This window comes from Pseudophryne corroboree, chromosome 3 (genome assembly GCF_028390025.1).
Source record: "Pseudophryne corroboree isolate aPseCor3 chromosome 3, aPseCor3.hap2, whole genome shotgun sequence".
Classification (NCBI taxonomy): Eukaryota; Metazoa; Chordata; class Amphibia; order Anura; family Myobatrachidae; genus Pseudophryne; species Pseudophryne corroboree.
The window spans coordinates 627,174,023-627,194,656 of record NC_086446.1 but is presented as its reverse complement, the minus strand read 5'-3'; the positions used below and the strand labels follow the sequence as shown (position 1 = coordinate 627,194,656).

General features: G+C 47.2%; 1 protein-coding gene across 4 annotated transcripts in view; it reads right to left on the bottom strand.

Annotated features, from left to right (window-relative positions):
• The window catches only part of ANKRD22 (ankyrin repeat domain 22), a 117,021-nt gene that overhangs the window by 68,167 nt on the left and 28,220 nt on the right, over window positions 1-20,634 (bottom strand). Inside the window, exon 1 of one of the 4 annotated variants that reach the window (XM_063961701.1) lies at window positions 18,381-18,440. The exons of 1 other annotated variant lie outside the window; for it this stretch is intronic. Coding sequence is in view for 1 of the 3 variants with exons in the window: in XM_063961703.1 (XP_063817773.1) it covers window positions 18,381-18,386 (6 nt within the window). In the remaining 2 variants the exon portion in view is untranslated. Of the gene's footprint in view, window positions 1-18,368; window positions 18,441-20,634 lie in introns of those variants that run through there. 2 more of the 4 variants (XM_063961702.1, XM_063961703.1) reach the window with 2 other exon arrangements.

Here is a 20,634-nt window from a genome sequence, read left to right as displayed (position 1 = left end):
TCCGTCCCCTCATACTGAATCGATTCCACTCAGCACTCCCAAGGCCAACGTCCGTAGTGGCAGAAGCTGGAGCGGAGTTTGAAATCAAAGCTATTCTGGACTCTCGTTATCTTCATAAAAAATTACAGTACTTGGTGGACTGGAAGGGTTATGGACCTGAGGAGAGAAGTTGGATTGGGGCTACTGAAGTAACGGCTCCTCGTCTGATTCGGATCTTCCACTCCAGACATCCGACTAAGCCCGGGAAGTGTCCAGGGGCCACTCCTGGAGGAGGGGGTACTGTCACGAACCTCGGGCAGCGGCGACCGCGCTTGTCCCTGCGGGTGGCCTGGTCTGCCCGGCGCCTCTCTTCCCCTGTCAGTCTCCGGCTTCAGCGGCGGGTCGGCGCTGCTCTCCGGCGGCTTCCCGGAAGCAAGGGCGCCGCCATCACAAGCAAGGGCAAGGAGGCGGAGCAGGTCTGACGTCACCTGCCTGCTCCGCCAATCAGGCTAGGGCGGGGAATTTAAAATCAGATACCAGGCAGAGATCCGATGCCTGAGTATCTTCGTTTCTCCTGTGGAAGCTATGATCCAGAGCTCCCTCGTCCCTGCAAGCATCCTGTGCTTCCAAGCATCCTGTCCCTGCAAGCATCCTGTGCTTCCAAGCATCCTGTCCCTGCAAGCATCCTGTGCTTCCAAGCATCCTGTGCCTACAAGCAACCTGTGCTTCCAAGCATCCTGTGCCTACAAGCAACCTGTGCTTCCAAGCATCCTGTGCCTACAAGCACCTCCGTGCCTCCAGTTACCTCCGTGTCTCCAAGCACCTCGTGCCTCCAAGCACCTCCGTGCCTCCAAGCACCTCCGTGCCTCCAAGCACCTCGTGCCTCCAAGCACCTCGTGCCTCCAAGCACCTCCGCGCCTCAAGCACCTCCGTGCCTCCAGTTACCTCCGTGCCTCCAGTTACCTCCGTGCCTCCAGTTACCTCCGTGCCTCCAAGCACCTCCGTGCCTCCAAGCACCTCGTGCCTCCAAGCACCCCGTGCCTCCAAGCACCTCCGCGCCTCAAAGCACCTCCGTGCCTCCAGTTACCTCCGTGTCTCCAAGCACCTCGTGCCTCCAAGCACCTCGTCCCTCCAAACACCTCGGTGTCTCCAAACACCTCCGTGCCTCCAAGCACCTCCGTGCCTCCAAACACCTCCGTGCCTCCAAGGGTCTCCCAGCACTCCCTGTACTCCCAGTACCTCAGTGCCTTCAATACCACAGTGTCTCCAATATCTCAGTACCCCAGCCTTCATTATTTCTACAAGTCTTGTCTTACAGGAGACCTACAAGAATTCCTCTGGGCCTCCCGCCTGCCGTCTTAGTTCTGCATGAGGAAGACCTACATCCGGCCATCTCTACTACGACCCAGTGGCGGTTCCTCTTCCCGGTCATCGGAAGAAGCCCCGAGTCCACAACACTCCCAAACCAGGTCAGTGATAGATACAACCTCCCGCCCTTTGCTGAGGGATAATGTCTGCTGATCTACCTAGTGCAGATATGTGAAGGACGGGCGAGCCGCCAATTGATAAAGCTAAATATTTATCGTATATAAAACACTTTAAGAGGTCTAAGAACACTATACGCTATCTACGTAAGAAGTACCGTAAGGGTACGCAAGTTGTGTAGCGATCGCTCAACCGTAGTCGAGACGCTCAAGCGTCACGTTCGCTTACGGCCCAGTGATCACAGGCAGGGACGCTATTGGCTGCCGACTAACGTGATGATTCGCTATAGCGTAGCGTACGCTCGGGACCACGAGGAGATCACCAGCGGTGCAGACGCTTACAACGTTAAACCTTTATATCTATACCTTTAACAGTGAGATACACAGTAAACCTTAGTGTAGAGACAGAGTGTAAGTGCAACCTGGTGTAACCTGATTAACTACAAAGCTGCTTGAGCGTCACCGACGCTCAGAGAATACTTAACCCTTATAAAGAATACACAGATACCTGGGCTTAGGGTCCGAAACCTATTATATGTATTATAACTATTATACTTGCAAAAGGAATCACAGTACAAATGATACACTACAATATAACATAAACCAACTAACCAGATAAACTACACAGGAAATACAATACAATACAATTAAAGGAGAATACGAGAGAAAGAGTAGAGAGAGAGAGAGAGAGAGAGAGAGAGAGAGAGAGAGAGATGGCTCACAGTAAGACAATATGATTACGGAGAAAACTTACGCACAAGGGGAACGATCGCATGCGCCTCGATATCCAGCTCCCGATTATCAGCAATGAGAACCGTTGAAGAGAGAGAACTGGATACGGTCGGCCTGCCTATTTATGCCCCACACACAATACAATTCAATGGTCCCTACAATCTCATTGTTCATTGGACATAGGAATTCGGCTTCGTATTATAACAAAAGGTCATAGGTTGATTCATACAGGTGGGCTGTGACTATTTCCAACTGCTCAGGTGGGAGGGAAACTGGGTTTCCCGCCGCATGGGTAATAAAGTGCAAATAAAGTAAATGTTCATAAACTTCTTATGTCCATAACTATTCGCACGAGCGATTGATCTGCTTCAAACCAACACCGGAATATTTCTAATTAAATATTCTTCCGATGGATACTAAACACCACTGTATTACTCCTGTCTGACCCTTCGTATCAAACAAAGAGGGATTCCTCTGTTCATAAACATTCTATATTAACCAAACTTTCAGAATCTATCAAAGGGACCATGATCTACAAAATACATTATTACTGAAAATATGTTACGATTGAGTCGCACGCTACAACCGCATAAACTCTACCGTAAATACGCATACCATGCGCCTGCGGGTGCCCGCGACTGTGAGTATGCGCACGTACGGGAGAGCGTACGCATGCGCAGCACGGACCTGTGTGAGGTGCAAATATGGTAGTGTGCATAGAGATATTTTTCTGACTTTGACACCTCACACGTGTACAGCACACCAACAGACACACTGGGACTTATTTTGGGGACAGACCCACAGTAAAATCTGTCAGAGGGACACAGAATAGGAGCAGCCAGTTCACAATCCCAGCGCCAGTATGCTATGCCTGTGAACACAGAATGCCCACAAGCAAACAGCGCTTTTTAAATAGTGATATACACTATCAAATGCACCACAATCGCTTTGTGCCCCCCCTTAATAGCACCCTGTACTTGTCAGAAGTGGAGGAGAGGACCAGCATGTTCTCTGCAGCCTGAGGAGAGAGAGAAAATGGCGCTGAGTAGTGTGCTGGCTGCCTGAGGAAGAGGCTCCGCCCCTGCAATGGCGCGTCCTTACACTCATACAAACACTGTAATATTTATACTGGCGGCTGTAGGGCTGTGCCAGCGGCAACTTATGCCCCCTTTTAGCCAGTTTGAGGTATTTTTCTTGCTGCCCAGGGTGCCCCCCCCCCTGCTCCCTGCACCATGTAGTGCCTGTGTGTGTGGGCAGCAATGGCGCGCTGCGCTCCCGCCAGCCGCACCGCACCTCAGCCGTCACTTACTTGATAGAAGATCATTCTTCTTATACTCACCTGTCTTCTGACTTCTGGCTCTGTGAGGGGGGTGACGACGTGCTGTGGGAGTGAGCATCTAGACACGGCTAGCGTTCAGTTCCCTTCAGGAGCTAATGGTGTCCTGTCAGCCAGAAGCAGAGCCATGAAACTCTGAGGAAGTTGGTTCTGCTTCTGCCCCCTCAGTCCCACGAAGCAGGGAGTCTGATGCCAGCAGATCTCCCTGAAAATAAAAAACCTAACATAAGTCTTTTCAGAGAAACTCAGTAGAGCTCCTCAGAGTGCATCCAGTCGACCTGGGCACATTTCTAAAACTGAAGTCTGGAGGAGGGGCATAGAGGGAGGAGCCAGTTCACACCCAATGAAAAGTCTTTAGAGTGCCCATGTCTCCTGCGGATCCAGTCTATACCCCATGGTCTTGATGTCATCCCCAGCATCCTCTAGGACGTATGAGAAATGATGTGAGTCAGTGTGACACCAATCATAGGAGGAGTGTTAAGTAACCAGGAAGTCAGAGTGCAGTGATGGCAAAGGAGCACCAGAAGATTCTGCATATACCATGAGATTCCCTTTGTTACCCTCACAATCAAATATTACCATAGGATCCCTGGTGTTTCTCCCCTATATAAATAAGACTTGGTGGTAGGCAGTGCCCATTAGGTCCAAAGGGGATGCTGAAGAATTATAAGTGAGCCACTGCAGACAATAAATATATTAGGCAGTACTTGTGAGTTGCTGGGGTGAGGTATAGAAGATCTGCTATGTCTAGGTCGACAGTCATTAGGACGACCCCATATGGTCAACAGGCATTAGGGAGACACTGACAAAAGGTCAACATGCATTAGGTCAACATTGACAAAAGGTTGACAAATGAAAAGATCAACATGGAAACTGGTCAACACTAAAAAGGTTGACACAGGGAATCCCCAATCAAGGCCAGTTCTAGACTTTGTGGTGCCCATTCAAAATAGGGACAGTGCACAAAATATAGGTATGTGGCTTCATGGGGAAGAGGCCTGGCCACAGAATAGTACCAATTCATAATACACCGCATAGTATTACCCCTTATACACATTATCCCATGTTAGAGCCCCTTACAGAAATGACACTACAATAGAGCAGAGCTCCTTACATACATTACACCAGGTAAAGCCCTTTATACACGTTACGCCAGGTAGAGCCCCTTTTTTACACGTTCCTGTGGACAGGATCAAAAAGCAAGATGTGAGCTGGCAGTAGATGTTTTAGAGGTTGGGGGGGGGGGGGGTTGGCAGAGAGATGAGAGAGAGGCAGGGAGAGGAGAGAAACGGTAGCAGAAAGGGGAAAGAGACGGGTGAGAGAGGCAGCACTGGGGGGTGGGATAGTATGTGAGAGGCTTGCAGCAGCGCAAGGGGTGGTTGGTGTGTCATTGCAAGGGATGCAACAGCAGCAGTACCCCTGGCAGCAACACTGGGGGTGGCGAGAGGAGGACAGCAGCAGCAGCAGCAGCACAGGGCTGGGGAGTTGGCATTGCCAGCAACACTAAGGGGGGGGGGGGGGGGGGGGAGTCAGAGGAGGCCAGCAGCAGCACATGGGTGGGTAGGAGACACTACAATGGGGGGGGGGGGGGGGGGGTCAGTGAGATGGTGTGGGACACTGGGATGGATGGGGGACATTGAGAATGGAGGCACTGGGCAAAATAGGAAGGGGTAGTGAAATAGGGGTGGGTGGGGGATACAGTAGGCTGGAGCAGTGGGGACACTGGGCTGAATGAGGGGGGGACAATGTGACTAGACAGGCTGGTGGTTTCTAGGTAGGGGGCAGTGAGATGAGCGCAGTTTGCTGGTTGGGGAGTGGGGAGACACCGGGAAGGTGGGGGCAGTAATTGTAGTGGACACTGGGCTGGAGAAGGAGTAGCCACTGAGATGGAAGCACTGACCTGCTGCAGTTACATTCCTCCCTGTCCCCCGCACATTGGCTGCAGCACCACACACACAGTCACATAGCAGCCCATCAGCTCCAGATGCTGCTGCTGTAATTTGGTGTGTCAGTTAGAAGGTGGCTGCCATGATCACTGACACCGCACTGCATTTCCCCGGCGGTGCGCTGTGTGGTTTGGCTGGTAAAGTGTGTGGCCACCCCAGCCCAGGGCCGTATTTTCGTATGGGCTCAATGGCAGTTGCCCAAGGGCCCCAGGAGTATAAGGGCCCTAGGTTGATAGCTGAGGGTCACCTTTTTCCAGGGGTATCAGATTTTTTAAATCTGCCTTGGAGAACCAGAGATATCCAACTTTAAATCAGTGGTCCCTATCTGAGTCTGTTAATTGCTCTTCCCAGCCAGATATTTCAGGTTCTGTCTGACTTAGACTTTTTTCTGATAGTATACTCCAAAATCTGGGACTCTCCCCTTTCAATGCACACTGGCAGCTTGTCTCTACGATGCCCAGAATCCAAAATATCAACCTTTCAGCAGCTGGTCCACGCTCCAGCTCCGCACACATACCAGGTGGTATGTGTGTGGTTTTATATATATTTTCGTTGGTGGATTGCTCTGGCTCCTGAACTCTGGTCCCTAGTGCCTCCTGAAAGGTGGGACTCTCTAGTTTTTGTTTTTTTTAATCCCATTGAAAACTAAGAAATCTATTTCCAGGAACTGGAGATATCTGCAGTCAAGCAAGCTGCCTTCCCACTAGAAAATGATGAATATTAAGCCCACTCCACTATCCACCCCTCCCCTGCATATTAATCATTCAGCATAATGCCCCCTTCTACAGTTTAGTGTTCTCCCTCCCGCCCCATCTCCCACCATCTGTAAGGTAAAAGAGTAATTAGCAGAAAGTACTGCTCCAGGTCCTACATGCTGAGGGGAAGATAGAACACCCACCTACCGCCCGCGGGACATCAAAGCTGCCACTGATAGCACCCCCCACCCCTACCACTGGAGGATGGGTAGGGGCTCCAGTGCATTGCTTTGCCCAGGGGCCTGCACTGCTGTTAAGATGGCCCTGCCCTAGCCCATGGTGTCCACTCCATCTCAGGCAGGATCAGTTAGAGGCTGAGCTGAGAGGACAGGCCTCGCTTAAGCTCTGCCTCTAGTGGGGCCGGCTTCCGATTAGCGCTGGCTGGAGCATTCATTTAAAAAAATAGCAGTAGAACAAACCACACACACACACACACACACACACACACACACACACACACACACACACACATGATTTCAGTGGCCTCAGCATGGTCCAGCCTCCCGGGGGGACTCCCACTGCGGTCTAACACCAATACATGCCTACATACTTTCCATACTATGTAGTGCTGCTACTCCGCCATACTTCCTTCCAGCGGCCTCTCCCAGAATGCTGTGTGGTGCACGATGATGTCAGCTGTCATCGCGCATTGCATGGCATTCTAGGAAAGTGGGATGGTCTGCGCTAGATGCGCTGCTGCTGTATCAAATTAATAAACATGGCAGCGGACGATGGCAGGCGGAGCACTGGTGGTATGACTACGGCGGCGCCCTTAGGCCGCTGCACCCAGGGCAATAGCCCTGCTTGCCTGCACCAAGAACTGCTCCTGCCCCCAACAAGTGTACCGCATCCCCTTGTCATGGCTTGCTTTGCACGTTACAGGTTACTATTCCCAATCGTCCACGTGGATGGTAAAGTATGAGTAGCATCACATACACTCACTAGATTTAGGGGGAATTCAATTGGCAGTGAAGGGGGGGGGGGGGGGGGGAGTTACTATTGCCATGACATTTAAACGCCGGTTACCCCTATGGAGTAGCGAACACTTTTGAGCGAGATCTCGCCACCATAAAGTGCAGCATCATGAGAATTCGGCTAGGGTGAACAAGTCTCCGGCAATTGAATTCCCACCTAAGTGCTGTAATAGGAAAAAAATAAAGTTTTAATCATAATATTTTATAGGCATTGTTAACATTCTGAGCTTGGTCTTTGAGATAAATGCATTTACAGCTGAGGTAAAAATGCCTCACCCCAAAGTGCAACATGCTGACTAACATATGAAAACTGGTTTTTCCAGTTCACTTGTTTCATACAACAACATGTATTTCTGATTGCATAATGTAGTAGTGCCCCATCTAAAAATGGAAAGTTCAAATACTCTTCCAGATTTTATTCTGATTGGATCACTGGTAGAGCTTAATTAGTCTACGCATTGCATGAGATGGGTATCAACACTGTGAATGCACCCAGCAGTATAATATGGCACAGTGCAATATATGATATTAGATACATTGGTACATCATAGCCTTCATTATCTATATCAATGTTGTATCACACTTGTTTGCTCAACTGTAGAGTTGCTAAAAGCACAATATTGTCATGCCCTGAGCTGTGTCAAGCTTTAGTGAATAATTAGTGATGAGTATTATTAACTCACTAATGTTATTTTGAGGAGAAAAACAATGAGTAATTGCAGATATCATATAATTATATTTTATTATTAAAAATACAAAATGTTTTATTAAAAAAAAGTTCTCCCCTTATTTATAGATTACAAATGTTCATATATTGTGTAATTGTTGTGACTATTCTTATTACAGGATTTATTGATCATATCTATTCTATATAACATAAGCAAATTAATTAAAACAACCTTGATCATATCTATTCTAACACATTAGCAAAATAATTAAAACAGTAGCACTAGGTAGAAAAATGGAGACAAATTAAAAATAGATAAATTAGGCTGCAGTAGGACCTATAGTGTAACTTTTAGTAGTCAATGGAAAGCAGTGATTTTATTTTTCCAGTGGCACAAACATTTTTGGGCAGCTGCAGTTTTTTTGCTAGATGCAACAATTATTTCAGCTGTATTTTCTATAGGAATTAACACTGGCTTTTCCTCCCAGCTTCAGATCAGGTGCAAACTTTGGAATATTAGTATTTTATTTTAAGGTAAAAATGTCTGAACTTTGTTTACAATCCCTGGGACACCCTCCTTCTAATGATCAATTAGTCAGTTCTAAGTTTTCAATAAACTCAATTGGGACAATAATTATATGTCATAAATAGGGTATAATTCTGCAAAGTGCCAAATAATAGGTTAAAATATGTGGGATAAGCATATGGGGGTGCTGTATGGATGGGGGATGGGTTTTTGACATTGCAGATGGAAATTACAGGTTTTTTTTAAGTGGCTTCAAATACATGTTTTTGCATTTTAGTGTTCATTCTAGCACCCTGCACCTTTCAAAACCTGTGCAGCTCCACTTTCGTGCCTGGGGTGTCACTCTCTGCTCTGGTGCTTCTCAGCACACACAGGTCTGTATCACAGCACTGAGTTACAGATCAGAGTGTGCGGAGAAGCACTACAGCAGAGAGTGACACCCCTGGCAGGAAAGAGGAACTGCACAGGTTTTGAAAGGTGCAGGGTGCTAGAATGAACACTACATTTTATACACCCACAATTTACTAATGCATTTATTTAAATGAAAATGGCTTACTACAGGTTGAGTATCCCTTATCCAAAATGCTTGGGACCAGAGGTATTTTGGATATGGGATTTTTCCGTATTTTGGAATAATTGCATACCATAATGAGATATCATGGCAATGGGACCTAAGTCTAAGCACAGAATTCATTTATGTTACATATACACCTTATACACACAGCCTGAAGGTCATTTTAGCTAATATTTTTTATAACTTTGTGCATTAAACAAAGTGTGTGTACATTCACACAATTCATTTATGTTTCATATACACCTTATACACACAACAAACAAAGAGGAAGGGGGGTGCAAATCCCCGCCCCCAAATTCCCTTCCGCACACTAAAAATTACCTGTAACCATCCCTGAATCTATCTGGTAATAAAATTCAGAGAATTCGTCACAAATGTTTGCAAACACATGTTTAGCTGCTGGCCACTTCACGGCTTCTCTGATACAGCAGTCCTAACTCTACTTGATAGCAGTGCCCACATAGGGCCATGTAATTTGTCACAGTACGCCTCATGATAAAGGCTATTACTAAAACACTTCCAGACAGAGAGCTAACTTACCCGGGAGCCACCCCCAGGATCTCCCATTGGCACTACAAGGAACAGCATGCCTTCCAAATGCTGCTCCCATTCAACGCATTGAATGGGAGCAGCATTTGGAAGGCATGCTGTTCCTTGTAGTGCCAATGGGAGATCCTGGGGGTGGCTCCCGGGTAAGTTAGCTCTCTGTCTGGAAGTGTTTTAGTAATAGCCTTTATCATGAGGCGTACTGTGACAAATTACATGGCCCTATGTGGGCACTGCTATCAAGTAGAGCAAGCATGTCCAAACTGCGGCCCTCCAGCTGTTGAGAAACTACACATCCCAGCATGCCCTGACACAGTTTTAGCTTTCTCTGACAGCAAAACTGAGTCAGGGCATGCTGGGATATGTAGTTTCACAACAGCTGGAGGGCCGCAGTTTGGACATGCCTGAAGTAGAGTTAGGACTGCTGTATCAGAGAAGCCGTGAAGTGGCCAGCAGCTAAACATGTGTTTGCAAACATTTGTGACGAATTCTCTGAATTTTATTACCAGATAGATTCAGGGATGGTTACAGGTAATTTTTAGTGTGCAGATGGGAATTTGGGGGCGGGGATTTGCACCCCCCTTCCTCTTTGTTTGTTGTTTGTCTGTGACCCCTCCCCCTTCCAGCACCTGATATATAATTACCTCCAGGTATGATTGAGCAGCTTCCAAATTGTTTGTCCACCTTATACACACAGCCTGAAGGTCATTTAGTACAATATTTTTAATAACTTTGTGTATTGAACAAAGTTTGTGTACATTGGGGGTCATTCCGAGTTGTTCGCTCGCAAGCGGATTTTAGCAGATTTGCTCATGCTAAGCCGCCGCCTACTGGGAGTGAATCTTAGCATCTTAAAATTGCGAACGAAGTATTCGCAATATTGCGATTACACACCTCGTAGCCGTTTCTGAGTAGCTCCAGACTTACTCGGCATCTGCGATCAGTTCAGTGCTTGTCGTTCCTGGTTTGACGTCACAAACACACCCAGCGTTCGCCCAGACACTCCCCCGTTTCTCCGGTTACTCCTGCGTTTTTTCCGGAAACTGTAGCGTTTTTTCCCACACGCCCATAAAATGGCCTGTTTCCGCCCAGTAACACCCATTTCCTGTCAATCACATTACGATCGCCAGAACGATGGAAATGCCGTGAGTAAAATTCCTAAGTGCATAGCAAATTTACTTGGCGCAGTGCGGACATTGCGCATGCGCATTAAGCGGAAAATCGCTGCGATGCGAAGATTTTTACCGAGCGAACAACTCGGAATTACCCCCATTGAGCCATCAGAAAACAAAGGTTTCACTATCTCACTCTCACTCAGAAAAGTCCGTATTTCGGAATATTCCGTATTTCGGAATATTTGGATATGGGATACTCAACCTGTATCATTTTTTTACTGCTATATAAAAATGCACATATCTGCTATTTTAACCATTCTAAAAAGTGCTAAATATTTTTCTTAGGCACAGTAATATACTGTTTTCCAATGTTTATTTTGTATTTTTTATAGGGTACTGGCTGTTGTACACTTTTTTTTTCCTATTTTTGACATGTTCCCAAATAGTAGATAGCGCGAGAATCGTCAGAGCACATACCTGCGACAAGCAGAAATGGGCCTCAATAGGCGGGTTCATTTCTGAGGGAAAAATCATGTGGCTAATTGGATATTACTCATAGTGTGACTGTATAGCAACACTTAAGGATTAAGCAGCACTGATCAGTGGAATCTGTTACTATGTATATACCGTATATACTCGAGTATAAGTCGACCCGAATATAAGCCGAGGCACCTAATTCTACCACAAAAACCTGGGAAAACTTATTGACTCGAGTATAAGCCTAGGGTGGGAAATGCAGCTCTAGCCGTACACAGCCCTCAGTGCCAGATATGCCCTCATAGTGCCAGATATGCCCCCACAGTGCTGCCAGATATGCCCCCACAGTGCTGCCAGATATGCCCCCACAGTGCTGCCAGATATGCCCCCACAGTGCTGCCAGATATGCCCCCACAGTGCTGCCAGATATGCCCCCACAGTGCTGCCAGTTATGCCCCCACAGTGCTGCCAGTTATGCCCCCACAGTGCTGCCAGATATGCCCCCACAGTGCTGCCAGATATGCCCCCACAGTGCTGCCAGTTATGCCCCCACAGTGCTGCCAGATATGCCCCCACAGTGCTGCCAGTTATGCCCCCACAGTGCTGCCAGATATGCCCCCACAGTGCTGCCAGATATGCCCCCACAGTGCTGCCAGATATGCCCCCACAGTGCTGCCAGATATGCCCCCACAGTGCTGCCAGATATGCCCCCACAGTGCTGCCAGATATGCCCCCACAGTGCTGCCAGATATGCCCCCACAGTGCTGCCAGATATGCCCCCACAGTGCTGCCAGATATGCCCCCACAGTGCTGCCAGATATGCCCCCACAGTGCTGCCAGATACGTTCCCTCCCCAAGTGCCAGGTATGCCCCACAGTGCTGTTACTTACCCCTCCGTCGATCCCGCGCTGTCTTCTGGAGGGACACGAAGCACACAGCGTGCGCGGCTCTCCTGTGTCCCTCCTGCATCTTCGGCGGCCGCGGCGGGTCTATTATAGGAAGTGCCGGTTCGTGATCAGAGGTCACGAACGGGTATTTCCTGTAATAGAACCGCCGCTGCTGCCGCCGGAGATGCAGGAGGGACACAGGAGCGCCGCGCGCTGTGCGCTCCATGTCCCTCCTTCACACTGCTCTGCCTCTGCCTGCACTGACTCGAGTATAAGCCGAGGTGGCTTTTTCAGCACAAAAAAAAGTGCTGAAAAAGTCGGCTTATACTCGAGTATATACGGTAATATGGGCCCCCTGCTTCTCTTAAGAAGTATAAATGAACGTTACACTAGTGGTTCCCAAACTTTTTTTTTAGAAATTTAGAAAGAAATATTGAATTAAGAACTGTGTTTATATGTCATTCTTAGGTTCAATTGTGTGGTGAGGGACAAGATTTGCTTCCGTGTGTCCACATATTTCATGATTCATGATCCATCAGCACTGATTTTGCCTGTTACATTGACCATAAATCATTGGCATTTCTATAATGGGTGCAGTGCACACGGGGCCCTGGGTCATGGAGGGCCCACACACTGCAGACATTTTAAAATACTTCCCTTTCCGGAGTCCCGCATCAGGTGCTGCAGTCGCATCACAAATCTCACCCAAAATGGTCTCCTGAACGTGGCAGGCTCCATGTTTCCGGAGATCTGCACATGCGTAGTAGACTCCGGCATAATGCCAGAGCCAACTGCAACCAAGGAGAGGAGGGGACCCCCCTGGAGTCGGCACTCGGGCTCCCTCCTCCTTTAAAATGCCAAATAATTTTTATTGGTCCTGACCACCAATCCAGGACACCACTGCAAGTGTCCTGAGGCACGCTTGGGTGCCATGGCACACAGTTTAAGAACCACTGTGTTACAGTATTTAGGCAAGATAATGAATGTGCTCTAAAAGATAAGTCTCAGTAGGAATAATTAACCCCATGATAGTCTAATCTGACCAATGCAGAAGTGGTAAAGGTCCTAGTTGTAGATGTTATGCCTTCCGCTGCATTACTGATCCAAACTGCGTTAAAGGACGCAGTATCGGGTCTTCTCTGGCACCATTGGCCGGCAGTATGATCCATGGGGTTGCGCAAGCTGACAGGCCAGCAAATCTCCGTCCTCTGAGGGAGATCCTGGCCTCATCCCTCCCCTGTAACGGAGGCTACATGCCTATGGGGTCGATTCAGACCCTGATGATGATGTGCAAAAATTGCTATGGAGGGATTTCTGCACATCTGCGCATACGCCAGTACGTGCATGTGCAAGAATGCAGTTTAAGACCTGGAGGGGGGCGGGAACGGGGCGTCAACTTTGCGTTTTGTGGGTTTGCACAATGCAAGCATGGCTGGACCGTTTGCAGGGCGGTCGCGGCGGTTGCATGGCGGATAGCCATCTGCCTTCGTAGCTAGGTTGTGCAGGCAGTGGGCTACGCTAAACATGTGAAAGCATCGCCGATGTGCGATGCTTTTGCATGTCTACGCTGGGGAGCTGGATCCGGCATGCAGGGCGAACTTGTCCTGTGCTGGGCGTCCCCCCACATGTGAAAGAAATTGATTGCAGATCTACGAAAAATCGTGCATCTTCGATCAAGTCTGAATTAGGCCCTATGTTTGGAGAAACTGAGGCCATTGCTGACCCTCCCTGCCCCCAAATGGCATCAGACTGTCAATCACTGACAGTCTGATGCTGTAATGTGAGCTACATTGAAGACCCGCACTACACATGTGCAGTACGGGTCTGGTGCATGAGCAAAGTACAGAATGTCGCTACTTTGCGGCATAGGCTGCTATTCCAACCACATCTGAATCAGGTCCAATGGCCAATGTTCATGCAACAGAGTGATTATAGTCAGACTGCGCATGTGCTGCAATCGCAATGCGCATTCATCAAGGTACGCTGCGATCTCGCCCACAATGAGAATTTCATGGAGAACTAATTGACAAAAAGTGACCGTTTTGAGGTGTTAACAGGGGAGTGTTTGGAAAAATGAGCCCATTACAGGGAGAACAGCAGGGACATTTAATATTTCCCTGCCTCTTCCCCATCCTCGCTTTGCCCTCTTTGCACCCTCTGACGCGATAGACACTAGCACGAAAAGCATTGCCGGTGTATATGCAGTATGCAGAAGACTTTCCGGAATCGCAATATTTCAGTCCCCACATTGGTTGGTTGGATTGTGAGGGGGCTGCGTGTCAATGGAAAGGCAAGTATCCTGAATGTCTTCTTAAAACTAGGATATGTATGTCGTCAATATGATGTGATATAATATGATAATTAGAAAAATAAGTTAAAAAAAATAAATATATATATATATATATATATATATATATATATATATATATATATATATATATATATATATATATATATACACACACTGCTCAAAAAAATAAAGGGAACACTAAAATAATACATCCTAGATCTGAATGAATGAAATATTCTTATTAAATACTTTGTTCTTTACATAGTTGAATGTGCCGACAACAAAATTACACAAAAATTATCAATGGAAATCAAATTTATTAACCCCTGGAGGTCTGGATTTGGAGTCACCCTCCAAATTAAAGTGGAAAAACACACTACAGGCTGATCCAACTTTGATGTAATGTCCTTAAAACAAGTCAAAATGAGGCTCAGTAGTGTGTGTGGCCTCCACTTGCCTGTATGACCTCCCTACAACCCACACAAGTGGCTCAGGTAGTGCAGCTCATCCAGGATGGCACATCAATGCGAGCTGTGGCAAGAAGGTTTGCTGTGTCTGTCAGCGTAGTGTCCAGAGCATGGAGGCGCTACCAGGAGACAGGCCAGTACATCAGGAGACGTGGAAGAGGCCGTAGGAGGGCAACAACCCAGCAGCAGGACCACTACCTCCGCCTTTGTGCAAGGAGGAACAGGAGGAGTGCTGCCAGAGCCCTGCAAAATTACCTCCAGCAAGTCACAAATGTGCATGTGTCTACTAAAATGATCAGAAACAGACTCCATGAGGGTGGTATGAGGGCCCGACGTCCACAGGTGGGGGTTGTGCTTACAGCCCAACACCGTGCAGGACGTTTGGTATTTGCCAGAAAACACCAAGATTGGCAAATTCGCCACGGGCGCCCTGTGCTCTTCACAGATGAAAGCAGGTTCTCACTGAGCACATGTGACAGACGTGACAGAGTCTGGAGACGCCAAGGAGAATGTTCTGCTGCCTGCAACATCCTCCAGCATGACCAGTTTGGCAGTGGGTCAGTAATGGTGTGGGGTGGCATATCTTTGGGGGGCCGCACAGTCCTCCATGTGCTCGCCAGAGGTAGCCTGACTGCCATTAGGTACCGAGATGAGATCCTCAGACCCCTTGTGAGACAATATGCTGGTGCGGTTGGCCCTGGGATCCTCCTAATGCAAGACAATGCTAGACCTCATATGGCTGGAGTGTGTCAGCAGTTCCTGCAAGATGAAGGCATTGATGCTATGGACTGGCCCGCCCGTTCCCCAGACCTGAATCCAATTGAGCACATCTGGGACATCATGTCTCGCTCCATCCACCAATGCCACTTTGCATCACAGACTGCCCAGGAGTTGGCGGATGCTTTATTCCAGGTCTGGGAGGAGATCCCTCAGGAGACCATCCGCCACCTCATCAGGAGCATGCCCAGTCGTTGTAGGGAGGTCATACAGGCACGTGGAGGCCACACCCACTACTGAGCCTCATTTTGACTTGTTTTAAGGACATTACATCAAAGTTGGAATAGCCTGTAGTGTGTTTTTCCACTTTAATTTTGAGGGGGACTCCAAATCCAGACCTCCATGGGTTAATAAATTTGATTTCCATTGATAATTTTTGTGTGATTTTGTTGTCAGCACATTCAACTATGTAAAGAACAAAGTATTTAATAAGAATATTTCATTCATTCAGATCTAGGATGTATTATTTTAGTGTTCCCTTTATTTTGAGCAGTGTATGTATATATATATATATATATATATATATATATATATATATATATATATATATTACATACTCTATAGGCCATGGGTCTTCAACCTGCGTCCCTCCAGCTGCTGTGGAACTACACATGCTATCATGCTCTGCCTCAGTTTTAGCATGCCTTAATATAATAAAAAATGGTAGCAGGGCATGCTGGGATATGTAGTTCCACAGCTGGAGGGCCACAGGTTGAAGACCCATGCTATAGGCATATAGCTCCAGATCTCTTAAGGATTGAAGTCAGGGTAATATTATCACCTATTACCTCAATACAGATAATCTCATGTCCTATGTCCATTTTGGAACCATGGCCCTCATTCCGAGTTGATCGTTCGCTAGCTGCTTTTAGCAGCCATGCAAATGCTAATCCACCGCCCTCTGGGAGTGTATCTTAGCTTAGCAGAAGTGTGAACGAAAGGATCGCAACGCTGCTGCAAAAAGAGATTGTCCAGTTTCAGAGCAGCTCGAGACCTACTCCTAGCTTGCGATCACTGCAGACTATTTAGTTCCTGTTTTGACGTCACGAACACTAATTGGATATCTGGACCTGTCACACTTTAAAGGACGTTTACAGATTTCTATTAATAAACTGGCGATTTAACCCAATAATGTAATAAGCACATGATAGGGTAAGTGTCATATTTACTATGTTTTCAATTACACTGTTCATAACCAGCTTCGCCTAAATTGAGCAATGTCCCATTACAACTACTGAACATGGATACCCAAATTAAATGACCGTTTTAAAATCTCTGCGGCATAAAGCAGTTTATATATGGGGGGAATTCAATCAGCTGCAGGGGATGCAGATAATGTACCGGCTGTCGGGATCCCGGGGTTCAGGATACCAATGCCGGAATCCCAACAGCTGATAAAATGCAGACGGTCGCAATTCTGACCGCAGCCCTGTATTCCCACTTGGAATATAACCTATGGCGAGCGAAACTAGGTTTAGGCTGCTGGTAGGGAGTGTTAGGGTTAGGGGGGTAGGTGGGGGGGGGGGGGGGAGAATAAACATACTTAATCAACCCTGGATTGTAACCATCGGGATGCCGCAGTCGGTATTCTGACCACCGGCTTCCTGACCAATGGCTTATTGGCCCCAACCCCTTAACCCGCAATGTATGACTCACTGAGGGATAGAGGGCTAATTGCAGGGTATAACTAAATAGTTCTGGGCAATTAAACCAGGAGCTAAAACCCTGCAGTAAATCTTGCGGCTAATTGAATTCCCCCTTAACCAGTTAACTGACTTTTATCCCCCCAAAAAACGCTCAGAAATTGTTTTTTATATATATATATATATATATATATATATATATATATATATATATATATATATATATATATATATATATATATATATGTGTGAATAAGGTGAAGAACATGAATTTAATCGTATCCAAAATGATTTTGGTTAAAAAAAAAGAAAAAGAAAAAATAAGAAAAAATTTTTTGGATTTTTTTTATTAAATATATTTTTTCACACATCGGAACGTCGGTCGGGAAGATAGGTAACATCGGAACATCGGTAACATTGCAACGTTACTTTTTACACCCCAGTAAGCTGCCAGGTACATAGGGGGGGGGGGGTTGGTTTACACATTCCCAGCGGCTGCCATTGGCTGCAGCCGCTGGGTGGGGGGTCCTGCCGTGCTGACCGATCAGCAATGATCAGCAGAACGGCAACACTGAGGGGAGGGTGCAGGGAGGCGGAGGGACCTTCCAGTCCCTCTGAGAGCAGCAGCGGAGGGAAGTTTCCCTTCCCTGCAGCTGTTAACACTGTTTATCTGACTGGTCGCATCCTGTGTGACCAGGTCAGATAAAACACTTGCTGATATGGTGGCATCCAGGGCCGGTGCAAGGTTTCTCTGCACCCTAGGCAAATAGTCAGCAGCCCCCCCCCCCCCCCCCCCCCCCCCTTCCCAGGTAACCACCTCACAATTTATCGGTTTTGGTTTGGATATTGGGGTTTCGGTATTAGGGATAGGAAATAAGGGTTGATTTATCAGTGTGGGTTAAGGTTAGGTGTTATTATTAGGGAGAGGTACATATATATATATATATATATAACTATATATATACTGTAACACTGTAGGGGTGCAAGGCGCCTTTTCCTGGGGAATATGGTAGTACGCAGCAGCTGAGGAACAACCCAAGTCCAGTTTCTGGTACAACTGACCCCGGCCAGTTTTATTGAAACAGAAAATAAAACAAACCCCAAAATAAAAATACCTTGCCTGTCCGGCACTAACTAAACATAAGATATTCCTAACTGTCACTAAACAAAACACAGAGTTCTTCAGTACATACTGTATAGCTTACTTGCATCAGAAAGCGTGTCTCTCACACACAGATCCCTCAGCCTTCCCAGGCAGTCTGCCCATACTAATCAGGTTAGCAGCACTATAACACACTTACACAGCTGAAACCCTGATTAGCCCTCTGTGAGGCCAAAGACCCGAACTGGGCCCAATGTCTAGAACTCGCCTTATCTCTCTCTCAGAGCCTTTACCCAGCTTTTACAGCAAACTGAAAAGGTTCAGACAAAACAAAAAGCATTTTTCCTAGAAGTTAACATTTTCTAAAACATGTAAGACAAGAACCTGGGACAAATATACCTGCCCTCAAACACTATCCCAGTGTTCTTGTCACAATACATATATATATAACTATATAAAATATATTACATACGATATCCTGGCGCTCGGGATGCCGGCTGCCAGAATACGGACAGCGGCATCCCGAAGATTAAAATCCCAACACTTGCTAATTATGTAAACTAACCCTGATCCCAAATCTCCCCCCCCCCCTCTCCTAATCCTAACCCTCCCCAGAGGTGCCTAACCTTAAGTCCCCCTTCCCCCAGCCTAACCCTAACCCTTCCTCCCCCAAAAGCCTAATCCTAACCCTCCCCAGGGCTGCCTAATCCCCCCTACCCACAGCAAAACCCACCCACCCCTGCAGCCTAACCTCTCCCCCAAAATAGTAATTTGGACCCATCCTACAATGCTATACTGGTTCCCCAAGCCCAGCTGTTCATACTGGAAACGCACAGACTATATAGCACTAGTGTATATATATATATATATATATATATTCCCTCCAATGGCGGCACTCAGGTCTCGTAAATAATGACAACAGGACACGGCTCTGATCGGCAACGTTTCAGCGCTTGTCAGCGCTTTTATCAAGCCACATAAAAGCACTGTGAGCACACTGAATGAGCCAAAATTCACATTATAGCACACTGAATGAGCCGAAATTCACATTATAGCACACTGAATGAGCCGAAATTCACATTGTAGCACACTGAATGAGCCGAAATTCACATTGTAGCACACTGAATGAGCCAAAATTCACATTATAGCACACGGTATGAGCCAAAATTCACATTATAGCACACTGAATGAGCCGAAATTCACATTGTAGCACACTGAATGAGCCGAAACTCACATTGTAGCACACTGAATGAGCCGAAATTCACATTGTAGCACACTGAATGAGCCGAAATTCATATTGTAGCACACTGAATGAGCCGAAATTCACATTGTAGCACACTGAAAGAGCCGAAATTCACATTGTAGCACACTGAATGAGCTGAAGTGACGACAGGGATAGCCAGAGTAACGACAGAGACAGCCAGAGAGACGACAGGGCCAGCCAGAGAGACGACAGGGAGAGAGAGTGACGACAGTGACAGTAGGGACAGGGACGGTAACGACAGGGAGAGAGGTGACAGCAGGGGAACATTACCTCATTTGTTACTGGTGGCTGGAAGCGGTGATCGGTGGGCTGCTGGTGGCGGTGAGCGGCTGGCAGCGTTGAGCGGCGTGCGGTGACCGGCTGGCGGCGGCGGTAAGTGGCTGTGAGCTAGTACAGTGCTCTACACAGCCGCTGGTCCCGCCGCGCAGGGACGGGGAGCACTTCCCTTGCATCCTGCTGCACTTTCAGTTCCTCATTTCCGGGACAGTGGAAGAAGTGGCGGTATACCATACCGCCGTATACCGCCCCACTTCGACCACTGTATATATATATACATATATATATATATATATGTATATATATATATATATATATATATATATAGATATATACACACACACACACACACACACACAAATATATATATATATATATATCTATATATATACACACACACACATATATATATATATATATACATATATATATATATACACACACACACACACATATATATATATATGTATATGTATATATATGTATGTATATATATATATATATATAAAACACACAGGGTAGAGTGATGCAGTGTGACATTGAGGCCGGTCCACACGCCGGTCACTGCTCACACTCCTGGCTGCACAGGGACAGGGAGAGCAGACGCCGGACTCTGCCAGGGAACAATTGTGCGGTGATACCAGCGTGTGTAACCCGCCGTCACTGCCTGCAGGTCCCTGGCTGCGCTTCGCTTCTACTCACCGTTCTCCGCCGGGCTGACATCCGAGGCGGGGACACGCGCATGGAAGGGGGTGTGCCGGTGCGAGAAGCAGTGACATATATCTTCGCCCCGGCCCCCGGGTGAAGGTCCGTTCTC